Below are 25,553 nucleotides of genomic sequence, written 5' to 3' on the forward strand. Positions count from 1 at the left end.
GGTATTATGTGTTGATAATACCTGTTTTCACCTAGTCATTATGGGGTATTATGTGTTGATAATACCTGTTTTCACCTAGTCATTATGGGGTATTATGTGTTGATAATACCTGTTTTCACCTAGTCATTATGGGGCATTATGTGTTGATAATACCTGTTTTCACCTAGTCATTATGGGGTATTATGTGTTGATAATACCTGTTTTCACCTAGTCATTATGGGGTATTATGTGTTGATAATACCTGTTTTCACCTAGTCATTATGGGGTATTATGTGTTGATAATACCTGTTTTCACCTAGTCATTATGGGGTATTATGTGTTGATAATACCTGTTTTCACCTAGTCATTATGGGGTATTATGTGTTGATAATACCTGTTTTCACCTAGTCATTATGGGGTATTATGTGTTGATAGCTAAGAAAAAAATATCATAATTATATCAATTTTGAATTCAGGCTGTAACACAACAAAATGTGAAATAAGTCAAGGTAAACTAATGGACAACAACATTTAGGCTTCTACTTCCAGCTTATACATAGTATATACAGTTTGGGAAGTATTCCACATTTTGCTACATTACAGCCTTATTCTAAAATTGATTCAATCGTATTTTTTCCCATCAATCTACACACAATACCCCATAATCACAAAGAAAAACAGTTTTTTAGAAATGTTTGCTAATTTATTAAAAATAAAAAAACTGAAATATTATATTTACATAAGTATTCAGACCCTTTACTCAGTACTTTGTTGAAGCACCTTCGGCAGCGATTACAGCATTAAGTCTTCTTGGGTAATGAAGCTACAAGCTCGGCACACCTTTATTTTTGGAGTTCTCCCATTTTTCTTTGCAGATCCTCTCAAGCTCTGTCAGGTTGGATGGGAGCGTTGCTGCACAGCTACTTCATGGTCTCTCCAGAGATGTTCGATCGGGTTCTATTCTGGGCTCTGGCTGGGCCACTCAAGGACATTCAGAGACTTGTCCCGAAGCCACTGCTGCGTTGTCTTGGCTATGTGTTTAGGTTCATTATCCTGTTGGAAGGTGAACCTTCACCCCAGTCTGAGGTCCTGAGCGCTCTGGAGCAGGTTTTCATCAAGGATCTCTATGTACTTTGCTCAGTTCATCTTTCCCTCGATTCTGACTATTCTCCCAGTCCCTACCACTGAAAAATATCCCCACAGCATGATGCTGCCACAACCATGCTTCGCTGTAGGGATAGTGCCAGGTTCCCTCCAGACGTGACGCTTGGCATTCAGGCCAAAGATTTCAATCTTGGTTTCATCAGACTAGAGAATCTTTTGGCAAACTCCAAGCGGGCTGTCATGTGCCTTTTACTGAGGAGTGGCATCCGTCTGGCCACTCTACCATAAAGATCTGATTGGTGGAGTTCTGCAGAGATGGTTGTCTTCTGGAAGGTTCTCCCATTTCCACAGAGGAACTCTGGAGTTCTGTCAGAGTGACCATCGGGTTCTCGGTCACCTCCCTGACCAAGGTCCTTCTCCCCTAATTGCTCAGTTTGGCTGGGCAGCCAGCTCTAGGAAAAGTCTTGGTGGTTTCAAAATTCTTCCTTTTAAGAATGATGGAGGCCACTGTGTTCTTATGAACCATCAATTCCTTCGATCTCATGGCTTGGTTTTTCCTCTGACATGAACTGTCCACTGTGGGACCTTATGTAGACAGGTGTGTGCCTGTCTGCATCTGGGTCTTCTCCTGAGCCTTGACTGTATAGGCCTATTTATTTGGTTAGACAGCTGTGCATGTCACTGTACTAGGCTGTAGGCTATGATTTTGATTGTTTGGATCTTCATTCGCCTTTTTGTTTACTGCGTTTGTTTACTGTTAATGTAACTAGGTATAGAAGTATAGATTGTGTCATAACTTTATTGATCTGATATGTTGTTTGCTAGGCCTACTCCTTGGTACCTCTGTTTCGTTTAGTTGACATTCGTTCTCATTCGCAGTTGTGTCGGAATTCAAAACGCTATTCAGTATTTTTGTTTGGATAAATGAATAACTAGGCTACTACTTTCCTGCTTTTAGATTTCATTACTTTGGTAAGACAGCTGTGTGTACGGCTGCGTTCACATAGGGCATTCACCAATTTAAAAACAGCCTATCTATCTTGTAGCCTATATTCATTACCAAACCGGCCTAGCTGTAGGGGGCTGTATATTGTGCTGATACAGCGCAGCAGAGATAGGCTAAAGATTTCAAAATCACTCAATGATCTTGGAGTCTATTGTGTTTATTGTGGTATAGCGTGATTATAGAAGCAGAATTGAATATCATTTCAATTCAAGAACCCCCCCCAAATTGTGCCCCCTCACCGATTTCAACTGCCCCCTTAGTCACTTTATCCTGGTGCTGGGTCTGATAGGACTGTGGGAGGGGTTTGAGTGGGTAGGGGATAACTGGGGAAATGGTTCTAATCGTTTTTCCACCATTCATTTCTCTCATAGGGGATTTTAGAAACACTTAAAATAAGGGCTGTGTTTCGTGTAGGCTCACCCTGTTGTGACATTTTGATAACAGTGTACATTTATCTAGGACAAGATGACTTGGTAGAATGGTTGAAAAACAATTGGAACCATTTTCCTGTTTGACTGCTAGGTTTTATGGGTATTATGCCCTTTAAGTGTAAGAATTGTTTGAAAAGACCGCCTGAAATTTGAGCCTGTTTTGGTCGGAAGGAGTTTTGGCCTTCCGTGATGACATCACCATGAGGTAAATCAGTTAATAGACGGATAAGAACGAGAGTTACAAACCTTTCTGCCAATATACAGCTAGGCTTTATGGGTAATATGGCTAATATTGTTGTACTCTATAAGTTTAGGAGTAAAAATGTTCTTAACAAGTCACATAATAAGTTGCATGGACTCACTCTGTGTGGAATAATAGTGTTTAACATGATTTTTGAATGACTACCTCATCTCTGCACCCCACACATACAATTATCTGTAAGGTCCCTCAGCTGAGCAATGAATTTCAAACACAGATTCAACCACAAAGAACAGGGAAGTTTTCCAATTCCTCGCAAAGAAGGGCACGTCTTGGTAGATGAGTAAAAAAACAAAAATGTTGGATGGTGTATCAATACACCCCAGTCACTACAAGTAACTCAGTTGCCAGAGAGGAAGGAAACCACTCAGAGATTTCACCACGAGACCAATGGTGACTTTAAAACAGTTACAGAGGGTTAATGGTTGTGATGAAATAAAACTGAGGATGGATAAACAACATTATAGTTACTTATAGTTACTCCACAATGCTAACATAATTGACAGAGTGAAAAGAAGGAAGGAACATGCATCTTGTTTGCAACAAGACACTGGAAAAATGGTGGCAAAGCAATTCACTTTTTGTCTTTTAATACAAAGTGTAACTACGTGTAACAACACCTGCACAGGATCGGTACATCCGAACATCCCACCTGCGGGACAGGTACAGGATGGCAACAACAAATGCCGAGTTACACCAGGAACGCACAATCCCTCCATCAGTGCTCAGACTGCCCGCAATAGGCTGAGAGAGGCTGGACTGAGGGCTTGTAGGCCTGTTGTAAGGCAGGTCCTCACCAAACATCACTGACAACAAAGTCGCCTATGGGCACAAACCCACCGTCGCTGGACCAGACAGGACTGGCATAAAGTGCTCTTCACTGACGAGTTGCGGTTTTGTCTCACCAGGGGTGAATGTCGGATTCACGTTTATCATCGAAGGAATGAGCGTTACACTGAGGCCTGTACTCTGGAGCAGGATCGATTTGGAGGTGGAGGGTCCATCATGGTCTGGGGCGGTGTGTCACAGCATCATCGGACTGAGCTTGTTGTCATTGCAGGCAAACTCAACGCTGTGTGTTACAGGGAAGACATCCTCCTCCCTCACATGGTACCCTTCCTACAGGCTCATCCTGACATGACCCTCCAGCATGACAATGCCACCAGCCATACTGCTCGTTCTGTGTGTGATTTCCTGCAAGACAGGAATGTCAGTGTTCTGCGATGGCCAGTGAAGAGCCCGGAGGGCTAGGGCAATTCCCCCCCAGAAATGTCTGGGAAATGTGCAGGTGCCTTGGTGGACAGGTGGGGTAACATCTCACAGCAAGAACTGGCAAATCTGGTGCAGTCCATGAGGAGGAGATGCACTTACTTTTGATTTTGACCCCCCTTTGTTCAGAGACACATTAATCCATTTCTGTTAGTCACATGTCTGTGGAACTTGTTCAATTTATGTCTCAGTTGTTGAATCTTATGTTCATACAAATATTTACACATGATAAGTTTGCTGAAAATAAACACAGTTGACAGTGAGAGGACGTTTATAAAAGACAGAAACAAATCATAGTAAATTACATCTGTTTGACAAGGCCACAACAGATATTTACCCTGCCCCCCCCCCACAATGAACATTTATCATTGTTACAGTTGTAAATATGTATCATAATTATTTGTATTATTGTTTCATTATCTTTTTGACCTGCAGTGTTGGAGCTCTGTGTTTAAGAATTTCATTATACCCTGCAATTACATCTGCGACCCTGTGCATGTGACTAATAATCTAATCTAAACTGCTTCCATTTGAATTTGGATACTTCAGTAAAATTGACATGAAAAGTAAATGTTGGTAACGCTGATTTTTCAGGCATACTTATTAAAAACAACAAGCAACAGCAACAAATACTTTGGTGTGTTCACCTTCTCTCTCACGTGTCTCTCACACACACACACACACACACACACACACACACACACACACACACACACACACACACACACACACACACACACACACACACACACACACACACACACACACACACAAAAATCATCTTATATGATACAGTACTTGCTGACTTTGTGGCGGGAACCTCAGGGGAACCTGTTATGTATACAAACTCTTACAGTATATTCTGTTGCCATCATTATCATGCCAGCCCAGCCAGGTATAGAAGGCAGAGACACTTGCTGTGCTGGCAGAAAGCCTTATTATGCTGTAGGTTACTATAAAATTCTGAGAAAGTACTGTATAGCTCCATCGTTTTAACTATGAAATGTGCCTGACCAGCTGTTCTGTTTCTTTTGTCTCTGTTTCAAGGGGAGCGTTTTCAGTGGTGCGCAGATGTGTCAAGCTGTGTAGTGGACAAGAATATGCCGCCAAAATAATCAACACCAAAAAGCTATCTGCAAGAGGTAAGCAATAAACTATGTCCCCAAGTACTGTTTCACTTGTTGTCTACATTTGATTGCACAGCTGTACTATCGATGAGCCAACCGGTATTATTAACCGGGTGGTTCAAGTCCTGTATGCTGATTGGCTGACAGCCATGGTGTGTCAGACCATATACCAAGGGTATGACAAAACATGTATTTTTACTTCTGTAATTAGATTGGTAACCATTTTGAGAGAGAGAGAGAGAGGCAGAGAGAGAGAGAGGCAGAGAGAGAGAGGCAGAGAGAGAGGCAGAGAGAGAGAGAGAGAGAGAGAGGCAGAGGCAGAGAGAGAGAGAGAGAGAGAGAGAGAGAGAGAGAGAGGCAGAGAGAGAGAGAGGCAGAGAGAGAGAGAGGCAGAGAGAGAGAGAGAGGCAGAGAGAGAGAGAGAGAGGCAGAGAGAGAGAGAGGCAGAGAGAGAGAGAGGCAGAGAGAGAGAGAGAGAGAGAGAGAGAGAGAGAGAGAGAGAGAGAGAGAGAGAGGCAGAGAGAGAGAGAGAGGCAGAGAGAGAGAGAGAGGCAGAGAGAGAGAGGCAGAGAGAGAGAGAGAGGGAGAGAGAGAGAGAGAGAGAGAGAGAGGCAGAGAGAGAGAGAGAGAGGCAGAGAGAGAGAGAGAGGCAGAGTCTTGTGGGAGGGGGACAAATGAAGGCCAGGTCATGTTCATGGTGGATCATGGCTCATTCTTTTTAAACATAGCTATATTTGAGAGTGAATTATTATAAACCTTTATGCATTGCATAAATGCTAGCTTATTTTATGCACTTGGTTTGATTTGCTATCAGGCTTTGTGTTGGCTTTTGGCTCATTGTATTAGATTTTTATGGTTGATGTCTTGTAGCCTCAACATATTCCCCCCTGAGCCAGAGACAAGCATATCTCTCTTAACATGGTGGAGATGACACTGCATTTTCAGTATCTATCGCTCAGAGTTAAAGTGGAGTCTGATTCATCCCATATTCTCAGGGTTGATATTTTATTTAAATAGTTGATGCTCAGATTGCAATATGACTTGGAAGAGTGGAACATAGCCTGCCACATGTCGGGAGCTGGTACTGTACCGTAGCTAGGTTACTAATCAGAACTGCTTACTTTAACCAGTAGGCCTGCTACATTATAGGACCCATGGCTCTCTGTCTATAGGCCATACTGTATATCTACATACAGTGCATTCTAAAAGTTTTCAGACCCCTTGACTTTTTCCACATTTTTGTTACGTAACAGCCGTATTCTCAAATGGATTAAATCAATGTTGTTCCTCATCAATCTACACAAAATACCCAATAATGACAAAGTGAAAACATTGAAAAAAAAAACTGTTTTTGCTTTGTCGTTATGGGGTATTATGATGTCATTATGGGGTATAATGATGTCATTATGGGGTATTATGTGTAGATTGATGAGGGAAAAAAACTATTTAATCAATTTTAGAATAAAGCTGTAATGTAACAAAACGCGGAAAAAGTCCAGGGTTCTGAATACTTCCCGAATGTACTGTATATACTCTACCCACATGACATAAGTTGTAGCTGAGCTGTGTGTTAGATACTTCTATGTCCTAGTATTTGATCTGAGCTGTGTGGGAGCTCCCTCCATGTCCTAGTATTTGATCTGAGCTGTGTGGGAGCTATCTCCATGTCCGAGTATTTGATCTGAGCTGTGTGGGAGCTACTTCCATGTCCGAGTATTTGATCTGAGCTGTGTGGGAGCTACTTCCATGTCCTTGTATTTGATCTGAGCTGTGTGGGAGCTACTTCCATGTCCTAGTATTTGATCTGAGCTGTGTGGGAGCTACTTCCATGTCCTAGTATTTGATCTGAGCTGTGTGGGAGCTATCTCCATGTCCTAGTATTTGATCTGAGCTGTGTGGGAGCTACTTCCATGTCCTAGTATTTGATCTGAGCTGTGTGGGAGCTACTTCCATGTCCTAGTATTTGATCTGAGCTGTGTGGGAGCTACTTCCATGTCCTTGTATTTGATCTGAGCTGTGTGGGAGCTACTTCCATGTCCTAGTATTTGATCTGAGCTGTGTGGGAGCTACTTCCATGTCCTAGTATTTGATCTAAGCTGTGTGGGAGCTACTTCCATGTCCTAGTATTTGATCTGAGTTGTGTGGGAGCTACTTCCATGTCCTAGTAGTTGATCTGAGCTGTGTGGGAGCTATCTCCATGTCCTAGTATTTGATCTGAGCTGTGTGGGAGCTATCTCCATGTCCTAGTATTTGATCTGAGCTGTGTGGGAGCTATCTCCATGTCCTAGTATTTGATCTGAGCTGTGTGGGAGCTATCTCCATGTCCTAGTATTTGATCTGAGCTGTGTGGGAGCTATCTCCATGTCCTAGTATTTGATCTGAGCTGTGTGGGAGCTACTTCCATGTCCTAGTATTTGATCTGAGTTGTGTGGGAGCTACTTCCATGTCCTAGTAGTTGATCTGAGCTGTGTGGGAGCTATCTCCATGTCCTAGTATTTGATCTGAGCTGTGTGGGAGCTATCTCCATGTCCTAGTATTTGATCTGAGCTGTGTGGGAGCTACTTCCATGTCCTAGTATTTGAGGGGAATGGGATGTATAGGCTTAGCGCAGCAAATAATATTCAAAAGTAAGCTTATCCTTGTCATGACAGGGAGTGACAGACATGATTTTCACTTGTGTACTGCTTGTTGAGGTGTTCGGATATCCTCTCGGCAAATGATATTTATTTTTATGTCGTTCAAAACAAATGTTAAAACGTATGATGACACAAGCAAAAGAGCAGGAGGACTTAGAGGAAAAGAGAGGGAGATTGATAGATTAATGTGTGAAAGGGAGATATTGAGAGGGAGCCAGGGAGGGAGGGAGGGAGGGAGAGGGAGGGAAAGAGAGGGAGAGAGGGCAGGCACGTCAGGAACTTGGTAGCTGTGGGCCATGCGTCTGTTCCCCTACATGCCTTTAGCACGGGACTCTCATCTGACACACACACACATGCGCCGAATACAACAGGTGTAGACGTTACTGTGAAATGCTTCCTTACGAGCCCTCTCCAAACAATGTGTTAAAAAGTAAGAAGATTAGCACACAATAAAGGAAACAGTAACACAATAAAATAACAGTAATGAGGCTATATACAAGGAGTAGTGGTTCCGAATCAATGTGTAGGGGTATGAGGTAGTTGAGCTAATATGATAAAAGTGACGAGGCAATCAGGATATATAATTAACAGATAGTAAAAGCAGATTAGAGCAGAACACTCTGATTGACATCTTGTTACAAAGTAACTTTACAGTATTACTGGTATCTCATTCCTCTGGAAGCTCTTCACTGTTGTTGTTTTCATTGTTGTCAAGGCTACTGTATGGTTAACCTATGTGTGAAAGCTGTGTTGAACCCGTCCATCAGAGGAACTGTTAATGTCATCCGCCAAATGTCAGGGGTGGTCGAGGGTGGGGCTGTTGGCACAGCCCTCAGCCAATCAAAGAGCTTGTTTATGGATGTGGAGCCTGGACAGTGTTGCAGGCGGTCAGCTATTGGGCCACTATATTATCAATGGGAATATGAAACACGGCTTAAGTCATAGATACTGTTGATGAGAGAGAGAGTTAGTGTGAGGGTGTGGGTAGGTTCAGAGTCACCTGCAATGCATTGGCAGTCACAGAAGTCTGACCTGGATTTAGCCTGTATTTAGCCTGTATTTAGGATATATTTAGCCTGGATTTAGCCTATATTTAGCCTGTATTTAGCCTGTATTTAAACTGTATTTAGGATATATTTAGCCTGTATTTAGGATTTATTTAGGATATATTTAGCCTGTATTTAGCCTATATCTAGCCTATATTTAGCCTGTATTTAGCCTATATTTAGCCTGTGTTTAGGATATATTTAGCCTGTATTTAGGATATATTTAGCCTGTATTTAGCCTATATTTAGCCTGTATTTAGGCTGTATTTAGACTGTATTTAGGCATCATTTTGTCATTGTCAGGATGACTGGGTCTGATATTCTTAAAACTTCTCTAGGTAGGGGGCAGCATTTTGAATTTTGGAGGAAAAGCATGCCCAAATTAAACTGCCTTCTATTCAGGTCCAGAAGATAGGTTATGCATATAATTAGTATATTTGGATAGAAAACACTCTAAAGTTTCCAAAACTGTTAAAATAATGTATGTGAGTATAACAGAACTGATTTGGCAGGCGAAAACCTGAGAAAAATCCATTCAGGAAGTAGGATGTTTTTGTTGTTGTAGTTTTCTATTCAATGCCATTACAGTATCCATTGATTTAGGACTCAAATTGCAGTTCCTATGCCTTCCACTAGATGTCAACAGTCTTTGGAAATTGTTTCAGGCTTGTATTCTGAAAAATGAGGAAGTAAGAGCAGTCTGAATGAGTGGACCCTGCCGTGTCACAGAGCTTTTTCATTTTTCATAAACGACTACCGCCCGTAGCACTCACATCCGTCATCATGAAGTGCTTTTAGAGACTAGTCAAGGACCATATCACCTCCACCCTACCTGACACCCTTGACCCACTCCAATTTGCTTACCGCCCAAATAGGTCCACAGACGATGCAATCTCAACCACACTGCACACTGCCCTAACCCATCTGGACAAGAGGAATACCTATGTGAGAATGCTGTTCATCGACTACAGCTCGGCATTCAACACCATAGTACCCTCCAAGCTCGAATCAAGCTCGAGACCCTGGGTCTCGACCCCGCCCTGTGCAACTGGGTACTGGACTTCCTGACGGGCCGCCCCCAGGTGGTGAGGGTAGGCAACAACATCTCCTCCCCGCTGATCCTCAACACTGGGGCCCCACAAGGGTGCGTTCTGAGCCCCTCCTGTACTCCCTGTTCACCCACGACTGCGTGGCCATGCACGCCTCCAACTCAATCATCAAGTTTGCGGACGACACAACAGTGGTAGGCTTGATTACCAACAACGACGAGACGGCCTACAGGGAGGAGGTGAGGGCCCTCGGAGTGTGGTGTCAGGAAAATAACCTCACACTCAACGTCAACAAAACTAAGGAGATGATTGTGGACTTCAGGAAACAGCAGAGGGAACACCCCCATCCACATCGATGGAACAGTAGTGGAGAGGGTAGCAAGTTTTAAGTTCCTCGGCATACACATCACAGACAAACTGAATTGGTCCACTCACACAGACAGCATCGTGAGGAAGGCGCAGCAGCGCCTCTTCAACCTCAGGAGGCTGAAGAAATGTCGGCTTGTCACCAAAAGCACTCACAAACTTCTACAGATGCACAATCGAGAGCATCCTGGCGGGCTGTATCACCGCCTGGTATGGCAACTGCACCGCCCTCAACCGTAAGGCTCTCCAGAGGGTAGTGAGGTCTGCACAACGCATCACCGGGGGCAAACTACCTGCCCTCCAGGACACCTACACCACCCGATGCTACAGGAAGGCCATAAAGATCATCAAGGACATCAACCACCCGAGCCACTGCCTGTTCACCCCGCTGTCATCCAGAAGGCGAGGTCAGTACAGGTGCATCAAAGCTGGGACCGAGAGACTGAAAAACAGCTTCTATCTCAAGGCCATCAGACTGTTAAACAGCCACCACTAACATTGAGTGGCTACTGCCAACACACTGTCAATGACACTGACTCTACTCCAGCCACTTTAATCATGGGAATTGATGGGAAATTATGTAAATATATCACTAGCCACTTTAAACAATGCTACCTTATATAATGTTACTTACCCTACATTGTTCATCTCATATGCATACGTTGATACTGTACTCTATATCATCGACTGCATCCTTATGTAATACATGTATCACTAGCCACTTTAACTATGCCACTTGGTTTACATACTTATCTCATATGTATATACTGTACTCGATATCATCTACTGTATCTTGCCTATGCTGCTCTGTACCATCACTCATTCATATATCCTTATGTACATATTCTTTATCCCCTTACACTGTGTATAAGACAGTAGTTTTTTTTTGGAATTGTTAGTTAGATTACTTGCTCGTTATTACTGCATTGTCGGAACTAGAAGCACAAGCATTTCGCTACACTCGCATTAACATCTGCTAACCATGTGTATGTGACAAATAAAATTTGATTTGATTTGATTTGATTTGCACGCGACCAGAGAGAGTGCCTTTCTTGTTTACCTTTTATATTGACGACGTTATTGTCCGGTTGAAATATGATCGATTATTTAGGCTAAAAACAACCTGATGATTGAATATAAACATTGTTTGACATGTTTCCATGAACTTTACGGATACAATTTGGATTTTTTTGTCTGCCTGTTGTGACTGCATTTGAGCCTGTGGATTACTGAAGAAAACGCGTGAACAAAATGGAGGTTTTCGGATATAAAGAGAGACTTTATCGAACAAAAGGAACATTTATTGAATAAATGAATGTCTTCTGAGTGCAAACATATGAAGATCATCAAAGGTAAGTGATTAATTGTACCTATATTTCTGACTTGTGTAACTCTTCTACTTGGCTGGTTACTGTTTGTAATGATTTGTCTGCTGGACTATGTTCTCAAATAATTGTAAGGTATGGTTTCGCCATAAAGCATTTATGCATTTAGTTCATCTTTAAACCTATGTTTAATAGTTGTATCTTTTCTGAATTTTTATAATGAGTATTTCTGTATTTGAATTTGGCGCTGTGCAATCTCACTGGATGTTGGCCAGGTGGGATGCTAGCGTCCTACATACCCTAGAGAGGTTAAAAAAATCTACCGTTTCCAGATAATGTAGTCATTTACAGCAATTTGATGTTATTTTAATAGACAAAGAATTTGCTTTTCTTTCAAAAACAAGCACATTTCTAAGTGACCCCAAACTTTTGAACGGTAGTGTATATTATTTAGTACAGTGGCTAGTGAAAGTATTCACCTCCTTGGCATTTTTCCTATTTTGTTGCCTTACAACCTGGAATTAAAATACATTTTTGCGGGGTTTGTTATCATTTGATGAACACAACATGCTTACCACTTTGAAGATGCAAAATATTTTCTATTGTGAAACAAACAAGAAATAAGACAAAAAAAAAACTGAAAACGTGCATAACTATTCACCCCCCAAAGTCAATACTTTGTAGAACCACCTTTTGCAGCAATTACAGCTGCAAGTCTCTTGGGGTATGTCTCTACAAGCTTGGCACATCTAACCACAGGGATTTTTGACCATTCTTCAAGGCAAAACAGCTCCAGCTCCTTCAAGTTGGATGGGTTCCGCTGGTGTACAGCAATCTTTAAGTCATACCACAGATTCTCAATTGGATTGATGTCTGGGCTTTGACGAGGCCATTCCAAGACATTTAAATGTTTCCCCTTAAACCACTCGAGTGTTGCTTTAGCAGTATGCTTAGGCTCATTGTCCTGCTGTTAGGTGAACCTCCGTCCCAGTCTCAAATCTTTGGAAGACTGAAACACGTTTCCCTCAAGAATTTCCCTGTATTTAGCACCATCATTCCTTCAATTCTGACCAGTTTCCCAGTCCCTGCTGATGAAAAACATCCCCACAGCATGATGCTGCCACCACCATGCTTCACTGTGGGGATGGTGTTCTCGGGGTGATGAGAGGTATTGGGTTTGCGCAAGACTTGGCGTTTTCCTTGACGGCCAAAAAGATTAATCTGACCAGAATTCTTCCATATGTTTGGGGAGTCTCCCACATCACTTTTGACCAAACATCGAACATGTTTGCTAATTTTTTTCTTTTAGCAACGGCTTTTTTCTGTCCGCTCTTCCGTAAAGCCCAGCTCTGTGGAGTGTACAGCTTAAAGTGGTTCTATGGACACATACTCCAATTTCCGCTGTGGAGCTTTGCAGCTCCTTCAGGGATATCTTTGTTCTCTCTGAATAATTCCCTCCTTGCCTGGTCCATGAGTTTTGGTGGGTGGCCCTCTCTTGGCAGGTTTGTTGTGGTGCCATATTCTTTCAATTTTTTAATAATGGATTTAATAATGCTCTGTCGGATGTTCAAAGTTTTGGATCACGTTTTATTACCCAACCATGATCTGTACTTCTCTACAACTTTCTCCCTGACCTGTTTGGAGAGCTCCTCAGTCTTCATGGTGCTGCTTGCTTGGTGGTGCCCCCTGCTTAGTGGTGTTGCAGACTCTGGGGCCTTATATATATACTGAGATCATGTGACAGATCATGTGACACTTAGATTGTACACAGGTGGACTTTATTTAACTAATTATGTGACTTCTGAAGGTAATTGGTTGCTCCAGATCTTATTTCGGAGCTACATAGCACATGGGGTGAATACAAATGCACGCACCACTTTAACATTTTTATTTATTTTGTTCATTTCACTTCACCAATTTGTACTATGTTATGTATGAAAGCCTAACTGGCATACATAAGCAGCGAGTTTCAGGTTTGGGAATATAATTTTCACCATAAAAATGCACCTTTATTGTCACGACTTCCGCCGAAGTTGGTCCCTCTCCTTGTTCGGGCGGCATTTCGGCGGTCGACGTCACCCGCCTTCTAGCCGTTGCCGATCCACTTTTCATTTTCCATTTGTTTTGTCTGTCTTACACACCTGGTTTCAATTCCCCAATTTACCTGTTCATTATTTAACCCTCTGTTCCCCCATGTTTTTTTTTGTGAGTGATTGTTTCTATGTAGGAAGGTCCGTTATTGTGGGCTCTGTTTTTGTATTGCATTTATTATATGTTGAGTAAAATAAGTTTATTTACTCATATCTGCTGTCCTGCGCCTGACTCCTATACACCAGCTACACACAGACTTTCTTACATTTATAATAAAAGCATTACATGCATAATAACATTTTCAGTCACTTTTGATCATATTTGCGCTTATAGCCTACAACCATGTACGCATTTCTGCGCTTATAATGTGAAGAAATAGCCTAATAGTTTATCAACATTTTAAGCTAAATGTTCTGATCTCTTGTGTCAGCCTTAATGGGTAAATACATGTTTTTCAATGCTAGTGGTTTTATTCATTTGGGATCTATCGGATCCCACAACTGTCCCAGACTATGTTCGGAATATTTATTTCTCGCACAGAATAGAATAGGTTAACTTTTGTACTATGGGAGATAGCAGATTAACATAGGCTAGTGCTTTTGCTGTTTGATAGGTCTACTCATCCTGTTGGCTGATGAAAAGTAAATGTGGACAGTTCCTCCAATATCTTCAATATGCACCTCGGAATTAGAGAAGGATGCGCGCAGTTGCGTCCCAGATGTTTGTGTCTTCACTTGTAGCCTGTGAGAAAGACCTGATCATGTGATGGAGAGCCGTGTGAGTGAGAATGTCTTCGGAGCAGGCAGCACTCAGGGAGAAGGGCTGCAAAAGGCATGTTTTTTTTTAGGGTGCATTATGGCCACACGAAGGGGATGCCACCGGGAAAGTGCTTCTCAAATTGTGAATGAGAGATTGACAAAGTGTGTACAGCCTGCCCAAAAAACACAAAACTGAGCTTGTGCCTTTTCAAGCGACTTTTTTCAAATCCTCATTAGTCGTGCCATGCAGCCTAGCCCAATGTTTGCAGAACAAATAAAGCTACATAAATCATTCTTAATTAAGCATACAGGAGTACCTATTTCTTTGTTAACCTCTCAACACAAAATAGCCTCATGTGCGCACGCCCTCAAATTGTTTGGAGAAAATATTGTTTTTATTTCAATTTATTTCAATTATTCAATTGAATTCTTCATACTATAAAGTAATATAAAATAATGGCACTTAATTCTAAGCAAATCTTGTCTGCTGAATGAGGTAGTGTAGCCCACAGCCATATGGCATAGCAAGATCAGGACCCAACGTAAGGACAAATCACATTATGCTATTCTGTTCTTCTGAAATAGACTACATTTTCTTCATATCATGTTTCTTTAGACTGTCTAAAATAAATAATGGATTTATTGTGATGATGTAGGCTATAGTACATGGATTTATTAGACTTTTAAAAATGTAGATGTTCCAAAGGTCTGCGTCAGTGGCTTGTAGGCTGTGTGTGGAAGCCAGGAGATGCTAAATGTGTTTATGTTAATTAACGGTCAATTACCGACAGTTATTTGCTTGACAATCACCGGTAACCGCCTCCTCTCCTCTCCTCTCCTCTCCTCTCCTGTCATGATGAGTCATAAATAGTCAGTCTACTCTGCTCCCTCACACTCAAGCATGCTAAAACCTTGCAGACAGTCTCACAGTATCAGACATGCATGCCCACACACAGAAACACGCAGAAATGTATGCAAAGGCTACACAAGTGCAGTCAGACTTTCTGTTGCACTTTCATTCTCTCTCATACACAGACGTACGTGCACACACACACACACACACACACACACTCACAAGTACAATACAGAGTTGAGTTCAGCTATCGCTGTAGGGTTTTTGGGCAGCAGTGGGTTTCTGTTGATTCTCATACCCAGTGAACACATCTCCTCATCCTCTCTTCTCCTCCATCCTCTTCTTCTCCCCATCCTCTCTTCTCCTCCTCCTCCTCCTCCTCCTTCATCCCCTCCATCTTCTCTTCTCCTCCTCCTGCTCCTCCATCCCCTGAACCTCTCTTCTCCTCCTCCATCTCCTCATCCTCTCTTCTCCTTCTCCATCCCCTCATCCTCTATTCTCCTCCTCCATCCCATCATCCTCTCTTATTCTCCACCATCTGCTCATGATCTCTTCTCCTCCTCATCCCCTCAGCATGGTTCCAGTGGTATTTGTTCTGTGGTGAGGAAATCTTGACCCTGCCCAGCATACCTAACCGATACTCACAATATTCTGTCAGTCCACACACAAACCAATACAGAGTCTGACATTAATTTGACATTTTAATATGCTTTTGCCACCACCATCCTATTCGCACCTATACCATTCTATACCAGCCATCACCAGCCTATACCATTCTATACCAGCCACCACCAGCCTATACCAGCCACCACCAGCCTATACCATTCTATACCAGCCACCACCAGCCTATACCATTCTATACCAGCCACCACCAGCCTATACCAGCCTATACCAGCCTATACCAGCCTATACCAGCCACCACCAGCCTATACCATTCTATACCAGCCTATACCAGCCACCACCAGCCTATACCATCCTATACAATCATATACCACCCTATACCATCCTATGCCATCCTACACCAGCCTATACCAGCCTATACCAGCCACCACCAGCCTATACCAGCCTATACCAGCCACCACCAGCCTATACCATCCTATACCAGCCTATACCAACCTATACTAGCCTATACCATCCTACACCAGCCACCACCAGCCTATATGATCCTATACCAGTCACCACCAGCCACCACCAGCCAATACCATCCTATACCAGCCACCACCATCCTATACCAGCCTATACCAGCCACCACCAGCCTATACCAGCCACCACCAGCCTATACCAGCCACCACCAGCCTATTCCAGCCACCACCAGCCTATACAAGCATATATCATCCTATACCATCCTATACCAACCTATACCAGCCTATACCAGCCATTACCACCCTATACCAGCCTATACCAGCCTATACCGGCCTTTAACATCCTATACCAACCTATACCAGCCTATACCAGCCGTTACCATCCTATACCAGCCACCACCAGCCTATACCAACCCATACCAGCCTATACCAACCTATACCAGCCTATACCAACCTATACCATCCTATACCAACCCATACCAACCCATACCAGCCTATACTAACCTATACCATCCTATACCATCCTATACCAGCCTATACCTGCCTATACCAACCTATACCAGCCTATACCAGCCCATACCAGCTTATACCTGTTTTTACCAGTCTAATAAAGGGGTTAGAGAGACAATATGAATTGTATGCATGAAGAGAGAGGTGAGAGTTGGGAGGAATGGAGAGTAGGAAAGAAAGGGGGAGAGTTGGGAGGAATGGAGAGTGTGATAGAAAGGGAGAGAGGAGGAAGAGAGTTGGAGGTAGGAGACAATAATAGTAATCAGTGTTGTCTTTGTCCTCAGACAGCAGTTTGTCTTCGTAATTTAAACACTGTCCTCTCTCTCCTCTCTCCCTCAGTCATCGCTCTCCCCTCATCTTTAGAACATGTAATCACTAGGTACTCTCTTCACTGTCACTCTTCTATGTGTGTGTGTGCGTGTGTGTGTGTGTGTGTATGTGTGTAACCCTCTGTGCTCTGCATAGTGTGCGTTCACATACACCCTGCTGTGTGTGTGTGTGTGTGTGTTGTTTTCTCTGTGTGTGTTGCTCGTGTATGGTACAGGCTTATGTAACAGTGATGATCTCCAACAGGTATTCCATGGCAGTCAGTCAGTCACTAGCCAGTCTACATTGTGTCCCCTCCAATCTGTTGGAGAATGATTATTATGTCTGGCTCCCTCCCTCCCTCCCTCCCTCCCTCCCTCCCCCTCCCTCCCTCCCTCCCTCCCTCCCTCCCTGCCTGCCTGCCTAACTGCCTGCCTGTCTCCCTGCCTGCCTGTCTCCCTGCCTGCCTGTCTCCCTGCCTGTCTCCCTGCCTCCCTCCCTGTCTCCCTGCCTCCCTCCCTGTCTCCCTGCCTCCCTGTCTCCCTACCTACCTCCCTGCCTCCCTCATCCAAGCAGCTAGTGGACCTGTTGTCTTTGTACTAAAGAGATGATGACATCCAACTGTCTGTATATTATTTTGTTCAGTCACAGATAGTGACACTGAAGTGCATTGGTTTATGACATCGAAGTAAAGTGGAGTCACGTGGTGAAGATGACACACTAGAACAGAATTCTGGTTCATATACAGTCAATGATTTTTTAAAAACACACCTTGTTTATACAGCAAAAGACTCTTAAGGTCACGGAGTTCACGGGAAACTAATGAACTAAATGAATGCCACTACCAGTATGGACAGCATAGTAAATTATGATAAGACTTGTGAGTTGGAATTGTAACGGAATTCAGAATACACTTAAGAGGTATATAATTCTGGTGCATTTAAAGCCTCTTAATTGTGATGTGGCAATAATCTAAGATTAAGATATGGGTGGGTCAGGTGTTCTCCTCCCCAGGTGGCAAGCGTTCTAAGTGTGTCAGCATTCTAATTGCAAAGAAGAATGTCTTTCAAACCTTCTAACTTGTATACTTACCAGGATGGTGGACGTGTGATAACCTCAGGATGGTTACAAAATGACAAGTGTACCCTAATAAATGTACATGCACCTAATACTTCACAAAACACCGTCCTCTCTTCCTTGGTGCCTGCGATATCTAGCTCTCTCATAGTCATGGGCGGTGACTTTAATTTGGGTTTGCAGTCCCTTACTAGACCGTTCTGGTGCCCCCCTTCCCTCAGACAGGCCTGTCGCAACAGCAATGGTGGAATTATTTCACTTGTATTCACTTGAATACACCTTCTACTCAAAAGCCCTCAATTCTGATTCCAGGATCGACCGTATTCTTATGTCCTCTAACCTGATTCAGAATGATATTGATACCAGTATTCATAGTATTCTCATAAGTGACCATGCGCCCATCTCTGTGACAACCCCCCCCCCCCCGCTAATCCCTTCATATCTCATCAGTCAAGGCTGAACACCTCCCTCTTGAAAAACATGGATTTCACTAGGCATAGAATTCGTTGAACTGAACCTTAGCTCTGTGACTCTGGTTGCCACCATCTGGGAAGCTTTTAAGGCCACTTGCACGGGTTGGATAATTAGTTTCTGATCAGCTGAAAAAAATGAAAGAGCTCAAAGAAAAAGTCTAAGCTGTCTTCGGAGGTTCAAATACTGGAGGAGGAACATACTGTATGTCAGAGCCGTTGAACCTAGCCTTGAGAACCTCCCTCCTGTCTTCCAGGGCAGATCTACAGAAACATGAGGAGACTGATTTTGCTCTTTTCCGACTCCAGAGATTTTATTTTGAGTCAGGGCAGAGGGCAGGTGGCAGGGGGATGTTAGCGCAGGGAGGTTATTAGCGCAAGGGGGATGTTAGCGCAGGGGGGATATTAGCGCAAGGGGGATGTTAGCGCAGGGGGATATTAGCGCAAGGGGGATGTTAGCGCAGGGGGATATTAGCGCAGGGGGATATTAGCGCAGGAGGGATGTTAGCCCAGGGGGATGTTAGCCCAGGGGGATGTTAGAGCAGGGGGATGTTAGCGCAGGGGGGATGTTAGCGCAGGGGAATGTTAGCCCAGGGGGGATGTTAGTGCATAAGGGAAGAGGGAAGATGTTATAAAAATGTCCTCTGGGAAAAGGCCTGGCGATGACGGCTTGGGTATTGAAACCTACAAATGCTTTAAAAAAAACAGCGGTCCCCGATCCTTCTGAAATTATTTGATGAAGCACCAGAGTCTGAATCTATGCCTCCGCCCATGTGTCGAACAACTATCTCTCTGGAACCCAAGCCTAGTTAGGGTCCTTTAGAGGTGGACGTTTCCGTCCCTTAAGTCTGTTGAACAGCTACTATAAGCTATTAACCAAGACCCTCGCCTTACGCTTAGAGATGGTAATCCCATCAATAATGAATCTAGACCAGGTTGGGTTCATCCCAGGTCGTCTCTCTGTGAATAACAAGCTGTTTCATGTCATGTCCGAGGCTCACTCCCTTAAAACTGCAGCTGTAGCAGCATCCTTGGAAGCCAAGAAGGCCTTTAACAGGATAGAATATAGCCATACCTGTTTCATCCATTCACCAAGTTTGGCTTTGGTCCCATTAGCTGGGTCAGGGTCATTATACAGCGAACTTGTCTCATCTGTCAAAATGAACGATAGAGTGTCTGACTCATTTTGTCTCCACCGAGGTGTGAGACAGGGTTCCTCCGCTAGTCCCCTCCTATTTATTTTAGCCTTAGAACCCCCTGGCATGTGCGATACATGCTGAAGAGACCGTCCCAGATGTGCGCATTTATGAACATGAGTTGAAATTGAATCTATACGCTGACGACATCCTACTCATCCTTAGGAACCCTGCAAATCTCCGCACCCGGGCAGTCTTAACAATCATTGACTCATTTGGCTCCCTCTCAGGACACAAGATCAACTGGAGAAAGGGAGAGGCTATACCTCTCAACATACACACATTTCAGGCTGACTTAGTGGGTTTCCCATTTGTTTGGATGACTAGTGGCATGAAGTATCTAGGAATGAATATAGTATCCCTCAGAACCAAGATATTCAGCCTAAATGGGCCGAATGTATTACCTAGGCTAGCCTATGTCATCTCTTCCATCCCCTCTCAACGTCCCACAGTCGTGGTTTAAGGAGGTACAAACTCTCTCCTCGCAGTTCTATTATGGAACAATCAGAAACCAAGGATAGGGTATAGAAAACGGACAGTACCTAGATTTAAAGGTGGGGTGGGTGTCCCAGATGGATTCTTCTACTACTTGTCATATCATTCAGATGTCCCCTTAGGTGGGCTTACAAATCAGAATCTAAGATCTGCAGCTGGGAGTGGTTGGAGGAGAGGATAGTGTCACAACACAGGTCCGTTTCACCTGTCATCATGGTACAAACCTAGTGGTACTGCCCCAAACCCCTGCCCCAAACCCCTACTGCCCCAAACCCCTAAACCCCCTACTGCTACTGCCCCCCAAAAACCCCTACTAGCTACTGCCCCAAACCTAGCCCCAAACCCCTGCCCCAAACCCCTACCCTGCCCCTACTGCAAACCCAGCTACTGCCCCAAAAACCCCTACCAGCTACCCCTGCCCCCAAACCCCTTGAAACCAGTGGAATGGAATTATCAGGTTCTCATGTAGCATAGTTAAGATGCTGCACAGAAGGTTGGGTGTAAATGGTGTGTCTGTTCCATCCTTTCCCATCTGGCATAACCCCGGAAACACTTTGAATAGTAGACTCTGACATAGCCACGGTATTTCATCTATTGGTCAGATTGTTAAAGGCAGATTTTGGTTTGAGCGATTCTTCATTTTTAGCATACCTACAGCTTAAGACAGTCATATACAAGGTTGGTAAAATGGAGAATGCTGAGTCTGCCTGTGGAACAGATTTAGATCAGAACCTCAGGAAAGCTGCCTCCTCGACAGGAACTGGATCAAGCATTTATAGGCCGTTGTTTTTTTCCATCCTAAACACATATTCCCCCATTCAGTTAGCATCACAATGGGTCACTATTCCCCCAATCAGTTAGCATCACAATGGGTCACTATTCCCCCATTCAGTTAGCATCACAATGGGTCACTATGTCCTTTTTGAAAATGTATTTTACCTTTATTTTACTAGGCAAGTCAGTTAAGAACAAATTCTTATTTTCAATGACGGCCTAGGAACAGTGGGTTAACTGCCTGTTCAGGGGCAGAACGACAGATTTTGTACCTTGTCAGCTCGGGATTTGAACTTACAACCTTTCAGTTACTAGTCCAATGCTCTAACCACTAGGCTACCCTGCCGTCCTCATTCAGTTAGCATCACAATGGGTCACTATGTCCTCATTCAGTTAGCATCACAATGGGTCACTTTTTCCCATTCAGTTAGCATCACAATGGGTCACTATTCCCCCAATCAGTTAGCATCACAATGGGTCACTATTCCCCCATTCAGTTAGCATCACAATGGGTCACTTTTTCCCATTCAGTTAGCATCACAATGGGTCACTATGTCCTCATTCAGTTAGCATCACAATGGGTCACTTTTTCCCATTCAGTTAGCATCACAATGGGTCACTTTTTCCCATTCAGTTAGCATCACAATGGGTCACTTTTTCCCATTCAGTTAGCATCACAATGGGTCACTTCTTCCTCATTCAGATAGCATCACAATGGGTCACTATTCCCCCATTCAGATTGCATGGGAGTGTGACCTGAACACTTCTCTCACCCCATCGCAAAGGGACACTATTTGGAGAAGGGGTCTGACCACTTCAAAATGTGCTAGGAAAAGATTATTCAGTACAAGATATTGTGCAGAGCCTATATCACCCCTGTACATATCCCAAATATATATCCATCTGTCTCTCTATCTCTAACATCTTTCCATGTGTCTCTCTACCTCTAATATCTCTCCATCTGTCTCTACCTCTAATATCTCTCCATCTGTCTCTCTATCTCTAATATCTTTCCATGTGTCTCTCTACCTCTAATATCTCTCCATCTGTCTCTACCTCTAATATCTCTCCATCTGTCTCTCTATCTCTAATATCTTTCCATGTGTCTCTCTACCACTCATATCTCTCCATCTGTCTCTACCTCTAATATATCTCCATCTGTCTCTGCCTCTAATATCTCTCCATGTGTCTCTCTACCTCTAATATCTCTCCATCTGTCTCTCTACCTCCTCAGACCACCAGAAGTTAGAGAGAGAGGCCCGTATCTGTCGCCTGCTCAAGCACTCCAACATCGGTGAGTCTTTCTCAACTAAACAACGCACAAACGCAATGACACCTGCCTATGCCTCAATGACACCTGCCTATGCCTCAATGACACCTGCCTATGCCTCAATGACACCTACCTATGCCTCAATGACACCTGCCTATGCCTCAATGACACCTGCCTATGCCTCAATGACACCTACCTATGCCTCAATGACACCTGCCTATGCCTCAATGACACCTGCCTATGCCTCAATGACACCTGCCTATGCCTCAATGACACCTACCTATGCCTCAATGACACCTGCCTATGCCTCAATGACACCTGCCTATGCCTCAATGACACCTGCCTATGCCTCAATGACACCTACCTATGCCTCAATGACACCTGCCTATGCCTCAATGACACCTGCCTATGCCTCAATGACACCTGCCTATGCCTCAATGACACCTACCTATGCCTCAATGACACCTGCCTATGCCTCAATGACACCTGCCTATGCCTCAATGACACCTGCCTATGCCTCAATGACACCTGCCTATGCCTCAATGACACCTGCCTATGCTGCATTATAACCTTAAGCCTGCCTTGTCAATCTTCTATCTAATATATACAGATGTAGGATCTTAATTTGATCACTCTTTTGTTGCTGAGACTTTTCTGGCACAGCAGGAAATGCAAACTTGTAGTGTATTTGAGTTTTAAAAATGTTTTTATTTTATTTGCACTAACAAAAAATGTATCGACCACCACAACGTTTTTCATTAATTATAATCCACATAATAATTCACATTTCCTGCTGCTGCAGGATTATTTTCTGCTGTAGCAAACTGGCTCAAATTAAGATCCCACATCTGTATCAATATATCGATTGAAATCTATGTGCTGCACCATAAAGTCTGCAGCTTCAATCTTCAATCTATAAGGCGGCACCAAGTTTGGATATCTCTGTCTTGTTTGACTATTCCACATTGAGTATCGTGCTCAGTATCCAGGGTCTGGCCTCGGTGCGTTTAGATTTATCCTTCCGTTGTCATGCATTATTACTGGCCAAGTATGAATTAAAGGCTTGTTAATGTTTCTATGCATGGCGTGGAGTTTTTGCCCCCTAATGATATTCCAGTATTCACACTACCTGATTGTTCCCACTTCTTCTTGTTGCTTGTTCATTTTATTATTATCTATCCCTTGTATCACCAGAACATACAGCTCTTGTCCGTCCGTCAGATCTAGTGTCAAAGAAGCTCTCCTCTTCCTCTGTTTCTCTGAACCTTATTCATAGACGCGGGAAGTAGCGGTGCTAATCTGAAAACAAGGCTCCCCAAATTCGATCAGCAAATTGATTGTGCTACCAGGGCTGGCAAAACCCTAGACCACTGTTATTCTAACTTCCGCGATGCATATAAGACCCTCCCCCGCTCTCCCTTCGGAAAAGCTGACCACGACTCCATTTTGTTGCTCCCAGCCTATAGACAGAAACTAAAACGGGAAGCACCCGTGCTCAGGTCTGTTCAACGCTGGTCCGACCAATCGGATTCCACGCTTCAAGATTGCTTTCGATCACGTGGACTGGGATATGTTCCGCATTGCGGCGAACAACAACATTGACGAATACGCTGATTCGGTGAGCGAGTTTATTAACAAGTGCATCGGTAATGTTGTACCCACAGCTTCTATTAAAACATTCCCCAACCAGAAACTGTGATTGATGGCAGCATTCACGCAAAACTGAACGTGCAAACCACTGCTTTTTAATCAGGGCAAGGTGACCGGAAACATGACCGAATACAAACAGTGTAGCTATTCCCTCCGCAAGGCAATCAAAAAAGCTAAGCTTCAGTACAGGGACAAAGTCGCAATTCAACAGCTCAGACACGAGAGGTATGTGTCAGGGTCTACAGTCAATCACGGACTACAAAAGAAAAACCAGCCCCGTCGCAGATCACGATGCCTTCCTCCCAGACAGACTAAACAACTTTTTTGTTCGCTTTGAGGACAATACAGTGCCACTGACACGGCCCGATACCAAAACCTGCAGGCTCTCCTTCACTGCAGCCAACATGAGTAAAACATTTAAATGTGTTAACCCTCGCAAGGCTGCAGGCCCAGACGGCATCCCCAGCCGCGTCCTCAGAGCATGCGCAGACCAGCTGGCTGGTGTGTTTACAGACATATTCAATCAATCCTTATCCCAGTCTGCTGTCCCCACATGCTTCAAGAGGGCCACCATTGTTCCTGTTCCCAAGAAAGCTAAGGTAACTGAGCTAAACAACTATCACCCTGTAGCACTCATTTCCGTCATCATGAAGTGCTTTGAGAGACCAGTCAAGGACCATATCACCTCCACCCTACCTGACACCCTAGACCCACTCCAATTTGCTTACCGCCCCAATAGGTCCACAGACGACGCAATCGCCATCACACTGCACACTGCCCTAACCCATCTGGACAAAAGGAATACCTATGTAAGAATGCTGTTCATAGATTACAGCTCAACATTTAACACCATAGTACCCTCCAAACTCCTCATTAAGCTTGAGACCCTGGGTCTCGACCCCACCCTGTGCAACTGGGTCCTGGACTTCCTGACGGGCCGCCCCCCAGGTGGTGAGGGTAGGTAACAACATCTCCACCCCGCTGATCCTCAACACTGGGTCCCCACAAGGCTGCGTTCTCAGCCCTCTCCTGTATTCCCTGTTCACCCACGACTGTGGCCATACACGCCTCCAACTCAATCATCAAGTTTACAGACGACACTACAGTGGTAGGCTTGATTACCAACAACGGCGAGACGGCCTACAGGGAGGAGGTGAGGGCCCTTGGAGTGTGGTGTCAGGAAAATTACCTCACACTCAATGTCAACAAAACTAAGGAGATGATCGTGGACTACAGGAAACAGCAGAGGGAGCACCCCCCTATCTACATTGACGGGATAGTAGTGGAGAGGGTAGTACGTTTTAAGTTCCTCGGCGTACACATCACGGACAAACTGAAATGGTCCACCCACACAGACAGAGTGGTGAAGAAGGCGCAGCAGCACCTCTTCAACCTCAGGAGGCTGAAGAAATTTGGCTTGTCAC

The 25,553-nt window shown here is 44.0% G+C and overlaps 1 protein-coding gene across 17 annotated transcripts in view; it reads left to right on the forward strand.

The window, feature by feature from the left end:
• The window catches only part of LOC121847918 (calcium/calmodulin-dependent protein kinase type II subunit beta-like), a 138,121-nt gene that overhangs the window by 6,008 nt on the left and 106,560 nt on the right, over positions 1-25,553 (forward strand). For all 17 annotated transcript variants that reach the window (XM_042331319.1, XM_042331317.1, XM_042331318.1 and 14 more), the window contains exons 2-3: positions 5,096-5,190; positions 22,444-22,503. In XM_042331319.1, the coding sequence (XP_042187253.1) occupies positions 5,096-5,190; positions 22,444-22,503 (155 nt within the window). The remainder of the gene's footprint in view (positions 1-5,095; positions 5,191-22,443; positions 22,504-25,553) is intronic.

The sequence above is a fragment of the Oncorhynchus tshawytscha genome, linkage group LG12, assembly GCF_018296145.1.
Source record: "Oncorhynchus tshawytscha isolate Ot180627B linkage group LG12, Otsh_v2.0, whole genome shotgun sequence".
Lineage (NCBI taxonomy): Eukaryota > Metazoa > Chordata > Actinopteri > Salmoniformes > Salmonidae > Oncorhynchus > Oncorhynchus tshawytscha.